Source organism: Anas acuta, chromosome 1, assembly GCF_963932015.1.
Source record: "Anas acuta chromosome 1, bAnaAcu1.1, whole genome shotgun sequence".
NCBI classification, from domain to species: Eukaryota; Metazoa; Chordata; class Aves; order Anseriformes; family Anatidae; genus Anas; species Anas acuta.
In genome coordinates this window covers 27,690,760-27,699,066 of record NC_088979.1, presented here as the reverse complement: position 1 = coordinate 27,699,066, position 8,307 = coordinate 27,690,760, and the positions used below count along the sequence as shown (strand labels likewise).

General features: G+C 44.0%; 1 protein-coding gene across 6 annotated transcripts in view; it reads right to left on the bottom strand.

Moving 5' to 3' along the window:
• Positions 1-2,747: 2,747 nt before the first annotated feature.
• ATP7B (ATPase copper transporting beta) overlaps positions 2,748-8,307 on the bottom strand; it is a 43,022-nt gene continuing 37,462 nt past the window's right edge. For all 6 annotated transcript variants that reach the window (XM_068673940.1, XM_068673949.1, XM_068673965.1 and 3 more), the window contains 5 exons: positions 8,040-8,182; positions 6,843-7,046; positions 6,613-6,730; positions 5,741-5,843; positions 2,748-4,959 (listed from right to left, as the gene is read on the bottom strand). In XM_068673940.1, coding sequence (XP_068530041.1) covers positions 4,695-4,959; positions 5,741-5,843; positions 6,613-6,730; positions 6,843-7,046; positions 8,040-8,182 — 833 coding nt within the window. In that variant the 3' untranslated portion in view covers positions 2,748-4,694. The remainder of the gene's footprint in view (positions 4,960-5,740; positions 5,844-6,612; positions 6,731-6,842; positions 7,047-8,039; positions 8,183-8,307) is intronic.

Genomic DNA, 8,307 nt, shown 5'->3' with positions numbered 1-8,307 from the left:
TATAAAGCAACTTGCTTTAAGAAAAGCTGAAACCAAACATCCTATAACCAAAGGAGGCTTGGGTGATGCTCTCAACCGTGTGCATCCATGTCCCACACTGTGTTCGGGGTAAAAAAGAGATGACGGTGAAGGACAACTAGTTTGGTGGATTTCAAACCCAGCCCATTTATTTGCTTTGTAGAAAAGTCATTTGGATTTTGGGTAGCTCTGTAAGTGTGTGGAGGCCTCAAATGTTCAGATTTATGCCTACATTTGTGTGATAACTCCCATGAGATGTGCAGCTGAGGAGCGTTGAGCACGTGCCTCCGACTCAAAAGGACTGACAGCAGGATAGAGAGTCAGCCACTGATTTCAAAAGGATTTACATTTGGGCTTGGTGTGACTTCACCCAAATTATGATTCTGCGTAAAACAAAAGCCAACCAAACAAGAAGTCTTGCACCCTCGGGTACCTGGGGAGCTCAAACTTCTGCCTGAAGGCGTGGGTTGCTGCTGAGCACGCAGCCAGGGACAGGACGCTCAGCCTTCCTGCAGCTCTGCTCCTCTCCTTACATTGCAGCTTGTCAAAGGGAAAAAAAAGAAAAGAAAGCTAACAATAATTTTAGCAGACAGCACACGTGGAGCTGTCAAGTAATACAACCAAGGTAGCAATTCAGAGCTCCGTGCAAATAAATGCTTGCCTGAAATCCTCTGTTCCCCAGCTAGATAATGTCAAGTCAACCCAAAAATTTAGGCACGCTGTATTCTTTGACTTAAGCTGCCCCCTTTGCATTTTCCCTTCCCCTCGTGGCTAATGAGTCAACGAGCACTGACTGAGCTGGATTTTCAGATGCTTTGCAGATGAAGGGGATTCTCCGCCTCGGGCCGAGCCTGCAGTGACATCTCGTGGTCCCCTGCGATGTGGGGTGCTGGCTCCAGGTGGCACAGCCCCAGCCAGGGCCACGCAGCCACCTGGGCTGCTGCACTCACCGATAACAACCAGCACACACTGATAGTAACTGCTAATAACCAGCACACACTGATAATAACCAGCACACATCTCCCAGGGGAGTTTCCTTAGCCTGGGGCAGCTGAATGCTCAAGCAAGGAAACAAAACGCACACCTCCTCATGCCAAATCCCTTCCCCTTTACCTGGGGAAACTGCAGAAATGATCCTTTCGTGCATGAACAGCTCGTGAAAATCAGATCATTGCTCAGAGAGCCTGCAGCTGGGCTGTGCTTGCCTGCAAAGCCCCGGTGCTTTTAACTCGAGACAAGGAGAGGAATCATCTCCCTCCTCCTGCCTTTGTACCTGTCTGGGACTCACATACAAGCAGGATGCTTTGCCCTTCACTTCTTTTGTTGTGGCTCTCGGATGGTTTCCACTGAAAACCAGCATGCTTGGGGGTGGTGTCTTAGAGGAAATTAAACCGGACATCTCAGCGTTATCTCATTTTCCATCCCGCACTCCACTGTATTATTTTGCCACCTACTCATTTGTTTTCCTCACACACGAGCCCATTCAGAGAGAATCCCATCTCTCTGAGACTGTTTAGTCACGCAGAGGATGCGATCAGCCTGCACAGAACTGAAATCACGCCAAGGGAATCGTTTATTTTCCCTGAACTCAGGGCACCAACATTGTTATGCAAAACAATAGCAAGAGGAGGAAAATGGTTGGAAACCATCACCGAAACACTACGGATCTGCTGCGCTAAGAATCCCATGGAAACCAAAGCAACAGCAACTTATCCTCTAAGTGTCTTCTGTGTTAATAAATATATCTATAAATATATACAGACAAAGACTCACTACTTTTTCCAGGGCAAAATAACTAGACAGCAGCAAAGATTTAAAGAAAACAACATCACCCCTGCAGCGTGGCTGCGACATTCCTATGTGTTGGTTTGCCATCAGATAAATCGACATTTAGGCTCAGATCTGCAGCACCTGAGTCACGCCAGGGGAATGTGCAGAATTTAGACACTGAAGACCACAGTTGGGATTTGAAAAGCCCCTCCGTGCTTCCCAATCCATCAAAATGTTTAATCCTGGGAAAAGGGAGGTGTGAGGTGTATGGGTGAGCCCAGGGCACTGAGCTGAGGGCTTACCTGCTTATGTTTCTTATTCTCAGGTCCTTATGTTCGCATATTTTCTAGACTTCTCCTAAGTCTCGTTGCTCTTTTCTGAACTGTCTACAACATTTCCTAACAAGCGTGGCATACAAAACCAGCCCTGCAGCTCCAGCTGATCCCTCACCAGAGCTGAACAGTTGTTTTATTTCATGTAAGTGACAACCTTTACGCACCTCTGTGTATGTGTCCACTTTACAGCACCGCAGCGCTGCTAGAACGGGTCACAAAACAAGCACAAGACAACTACCTGACCTTTTCTCCTGCCAGGCTGACCTTTAATTCCTCTCTGTCCTCTCTGCAACATTTGTCAGTCCTGTCCAATTTCTCAGGACGATTTGGGTTTCTAATTCCACCCTTCAGCATGCTTACAACCTTACCTGCCTCAATGCACAGCGTAATTGTCCTTTTCTCTGCTTACTCTGCCTGAACTAGATCTCAAAGCAGTCACTCTAATCAGCCACAAAATTTCTTACCCAACACCATAATTTTGCATGTGTGTATAACGTGATCTTTGGCTTAAACTATCTTTCAGATGTGTTGCATTAATAAGCAGAAGACTAATCTAGCCAGCAGACTGGTCTGAAGTTCCAAAAAGTGGTGATCAAGTCAACAATATAATCAAGTAAGCCTTGGTTCTGCTGCAGTCTCTCACTTTATTTTTGGTGCACCCCTCCAAAACCCAACAACAACAAAAACCAAGACACGCAGGCTTTGTTTGTTTAAAAAAAAAAAAACACCAATTTTTTACTGTAAGCACTGGTAAGAAAACACAACGTAGTGAACCAGTAGACCACCTTCCCCACAGGGCCATCCGTAGGCACCTGTGGTACGTTTGAAAAGTGCACACTGTGAAAGTAATCTCTGCATATAAAGACATTTTACAGTTGTAAAACAGATTCGTAATTATATTTAAGGCAATGCTGTTGATGTTTTCTGAGGACAGTTCAAACGTAATATTAAGAGGAAGAGAGAATGGGAAGACCTGCCTGATGCTTTAGGAAGAGGCTTCTTCCTGACTTGTAAAAACAAAAACCATTAAGAGGAGCAGATTTGAACCCCCACAGGAAACTGTCCTATATGTAAATCAGTGAAACTAAATGCTTACTTCACATTGCTCAGCACTGTAATTTCAGTTCTTTCACCTCTTAAACCAGATCATAAAACTCTGGTCTGCTTGCTTCAGAGTCCCACAGTCCAGCAGCACAGCACCACGGGACCAGATTCAGTGCACTGGAAGAGTCGATTGCCCTGACTGATCCCAAAAGGTATCAAGGGTTGAATGTGACATTCAGAGTGACAAAGTTACTGCCAGCTTTGGTAAAGAGGTTAAAGTGAAAAACGTTTGTTCAGCACCTTCATTTCTTATTAAACTAGAGAAAAGATGAAAATTAAAACCAATTCATAACATGAAAACCCATTTGCATTCAAATTCAAGCTATTGCAGATCTTTTTAGCTCAAGCCCTTCTGTCATCAGAAACAGTAAATTACACCGTGGTAAGTAGAAGTCCTGCATTTTAAGGCTGCTTTTCCACCTCATCCCATTTAACCTTTTAACTCCATTTTAATCAACACACAAACTGGTGTTAACATGAAACAAACTTGCTCCATCCAGCCATGCTGGAGTCACACCGACATCAGACCTAGTCCTGCTTTCAGCCACTCACACTGACAAATTCTTCACCCAGTCCGAGGGAAGAACAAGCCAACTGCCCAATTGTCCAGGACTTCAAAGGATTCTGCAAGGTACCCACAGGAAACTGCTGTGCTAACTTGGACCAGGAATTGCATTAAGAACGGAATATTCCTAGTGACTTTAAGGAGTTTGTCCCAAACAGGAATATCTGTAAACGCAGTAATAAGTCAGAGAAGATATCTCGTGTGAAGAAAGGGGAAAAAAAGAGCTGATGTAGAGCAAAAGAGAAAACCTAGGAGAGCAGGGGAAATCACAGAACAAGTTTAGCAGTGGAAATGTGCACCAAAAGGATATGGATGCTTGAAAGCAAGTGGAAGTCTGACGGTATTTCAGAGAGTTACAGTCAGTGAAACACTGAAGCATTTTTGGTCCAATAAGATGCACACGAATCCTAAGTATAAAGTGCTCTCACAGTAGTGTGACTAGTTAGGATTCTGCTTAAAAATACAGCTTCCAACCACAGAGCTCCTTATGCCACGGCTATTTTCACTTGGACACAGAAATCAGTACTTGGAAGCTCTGAAAATATTTTTGCTTCACGTACTCTTGAAAGAATAAAGTTAAAAACAGTGAAAAGTATGAAATTTGGTGCCCAGCAAGCAGTCCAGAAGAGAGAAACTCCATTAAACTCTGAAATTTTACATTATTTCAGTATTTGCTGTGTGCAAAGGAGCCAGTTCACTACAGAGCCCCAGATTCTTTCAGTGACTGGACGTAACTGGTGGCCTGAAGGAATCCACAACCCATACAGCCCAACACCAGACTGAGTTGCAGTCATTTTGTGAGCTGAAGGAACAACTTTGCTTATAACCTTGAAGATCTCGATGGCATAACTCAGTTCCTCTCGTCACTGGGATGTTTCCTGCTGCAGTAAAAACATGGTGCTTCAGATGTACTGCTCCTCATCTCTGCCGTTCATGAGCAGCGACCACTTGTCCCCTTCCTCCTCAAAAAAGCCATTATGTCTGGGCAGCTTGTCTGAAGTCAAGGAAGAAAGAGAGACTTGACTGATCTGATCCCAGGGAGCGGGTCTGGATGAATCCCTCCTCCTATCATCCATCCCGATGTGAACACTGATTTGGGAAGGAGTCAGTGGCTTCATGCGGCCTTGAGCTTGTGCCTCGTAACTTTCTGTGTCTGGCTTCTTATAACTAAGAAGAGAGAGAGAAAAGACATTTAATATCAAGAGGTCAATGTGTGGAAGTGACTTTGGCATTACAATAAATCAGAAACTTCTCATAACCTGAGTGCTATCTGCACTTCAGACAAAATATTAATGGCTAAGAGTGGTGATCACATGGCATTACGACAGTTCAAACAGTAAACAAGAAGGTCTCAAAATGAGGTTTTTATTCGAGACCGTGATCTCATTAGGTCCATTGCAACTGCACCCAAAAAATGTAGAATAAAATTTAATAGAATTTGAAAAATCTTGTTACATTTCACTTCCAATAAAAGAAAAGCAGGATGCTTTCACCAGCTGCAAGGGCCAAAAGAATAAACATATTTTGCTTCTCTTTTTCTCCTTGGCTAAATTAAAAAGACTAAATAATAAAAACAGGTGCAAGTCTTTCAAAAATCATTTACTGCTACTTTACAGAGAACTCTCATTTGAATTATTTGTTCGGTTGATATCCACAACAAGAACAGTACCAATCATTACCTCCCTTGGTACTGAACTTGGTTCACAGTCTCCAACACAGCTGCCCTTGTGGCATCCACTCAGTACTTCAGCAGATAATTAAAGACTCAATATAGTCTTAAGTCTGGGTGTATTCATTATAGTGACATCCATCTCTTTTGGAGCCAAGAATTAGACAGAACAGCCCCATGCTAAAGGGCTGTCAGGTGTTTTTAGGTATACAAAGCCCAAACTACTGTCTCGTTAGAGCTGCCGACAGCCCCCCAGCTGCTCAGTGTAAGCCCACTTGCCATTTCAGCTGCAGGGAGGACAGCACGACGGACACAGAGGAGGCTGCCATCGCAGCTGATCCCATCCAAGGCTGAAGCACGAGGCCAACGGGCATGAACACACCTAGCAAAAGAGCATATGGATGTCAGCCAGGGCAGCTTGTCCCGTTACAAACATTTCTGTCCCTGCGTATCACAGAACAGAGCAACGTGACTTATTGAGACCTCTAGAAACACAACTAGATAAATGTGTATTTACTTAGTTTTAAATATTTCCCTTCAGTTGCAAGGGCTGGGCTTTGCACAGATTCAGCTACAAGACTGCAGCCACAAGGTAAGCCCATTTGTTCCTTCTGCACGTATGAAAAAAAGCAAAAGCAATAGAAAGACAAAGCAACAGGCCAGGCAAACGAGGGAGAACTTACTGACAAAGAAAAAGAGAACTGCTAAAAGTAAGTTTTAAGGTGGAATTTGGAGCATGAGAAGACGTCTGACAGAAGCAGGGAGAATCTAAACAGTATGAGAGAAAATGTGCAGTTCAGGCTGAAAAAAAGAGCGAGCACCACGAAGTGGGATGATCTCTCTCATGAGAGGTGGTTTAGAATATACTAAAACTGATCCCCATGTACTGCTATGTAAAATAAGAGCTTTTTAAAATTATTTTTTATTTTAACTTATAAGAATTCACTCATAAGATCTTAAAATTTGGAGAATATAGACTTCCTCTACCAGAATATAAGTGTACATATATACTTTGTCCTCCCTCCCTCTGCCAACATTTAGATGCTTCAGGAACCTCTCTTCAGTTCCTTGAGCAGGAAATCCTGCAAAAGACACCACAGAGCTGAGCACTGCTGCTGTCTTCCTCAGGCTGAGCTCCAGCAGTCACCCACCTGCTGCTATTGGTATTCCAAGCAGATTATAGATTAAGGCAAGGATCAGATTTATCCGTATCCTTCGTACTGTTCTCTTTGATAAGTGAATACTGGCAACAACATCTAGCAAGTTGTTCTGCAAGACAGAAAAGCATCGAAAGGTTTCCACATGCAGTCTTCAGAACACCAAGCTAAAAAGAAGAGCAACAAAGTGATGAAAGAAGCCAGGTCAAAACTGTAGTGCTCACTCGGATGAGAACAACATCTGCTGCTTCAATGGCAACGTCGGTGCCCGTTCCAATTGCGATTCCAATGTCAGCCCTGGCTAGCGCAGGGGAATCATTGACTCCGTCACCAACCATTGCAACCTTCCGCCTCTCGTTTTGGAGCTCCTGGACCTTTGCAACCTTGTGAGAAGGAAGAACCTCAGCGAAGACTTTTTTGATCCCAACCTATGTACAAAGAAAGAAACACGTGCGTGTTGGTGATATGCTTCACGCCAAAAGGAAAGGCCACCTGCTGTTTTTAGGGCAAAGCAAACAAAGGAAGATCACCCAAACTATTTCTAGTCAAGGCCACACTTGCAGGCTGCACAGAAAGCCGATGAGCAACGTGTTTTTGGTGTAAAAAAAGGGGTTGATTACAGTCCCCTTCATCATTACCACAGAGAGGCTGGCAAACCATGCACACGTCAGAGTCATCAGGCACTTACACTAGGGAAAACACACATCAACCTAAATATGCAAGTCTCAGGGAAACCGAAAATAAAGTAGATGGCTGGATAAATTCATCTGTCCACACCTCAACTAACCTGGAGATGCTTAACCAATAGCTTAGTGCTGCAGTTGGAGAACAGAACAGAGGGGGGTGTACTAAAGAGGGCCGATAACACCCCTGGTCAGGCTGCTTCATCAGGTAGAGATCAGCTTTTCACTACAAGAGGTAGAAGTTATCTTTTTACATTTCAAAAAGTAACATTTGAAAAGTGGCTCCCCATTTTTCCATTGGAAAGGAAGTAAGTGACAAAATTTCAGTGAAAACGTCGGTTGGCACAGAGTAAGCTCCTTTGAAAACTTCACCTGGGTACCTGCAGCCATAAATCAAGGTACATTTCTGAAAAACTTCTTCCCGTAACAAAGAAAGGTGGGGTGGGGAAGCACTTTAAAACAACTGAACGCAAAGATGAAAGAGTGAATTAAAATACGATCCCAACTTCCAGATCCCAACTTCCCTTACTGGGGACAGCACTGAATGCTTGCCTTCACTGAGGTCTTAGTGCAGTCACTGGACTTTACCACGCCATACAACTCCACCTGATTTTCAGTCCAACAGAAGTTAATCTTTCTTTAACACATCCAGGGAAACTCTGCTTACTCCCAACCCACTGGAACAAGCAGATCCTTGGAAGCCCATCACACTTTTTTTTTTTAAATGCAAAAAGGTACCTGAGTAGCAATGGCTTTTGCAGTTTTTCTGTTGTCTCCTGTTATCAGCACCACGTCTATTCCCATGTTTTTCAGCGTGTGCACAGCAAGGGCTGCCTCCTGCTTGACAGTGTCTGCTATGGCAATCATTCCACACAGGGCACCTTCACAAAGAGACATCCTGCGTTAAAAACAGCTTGGGGCAGCAAAGGGGCAACGAAAGAGTAGGACTTTCCCTCCATCACACCACGGTGGCTTGTAAAGCAACATTTTCTGAGCAGGATCGGCT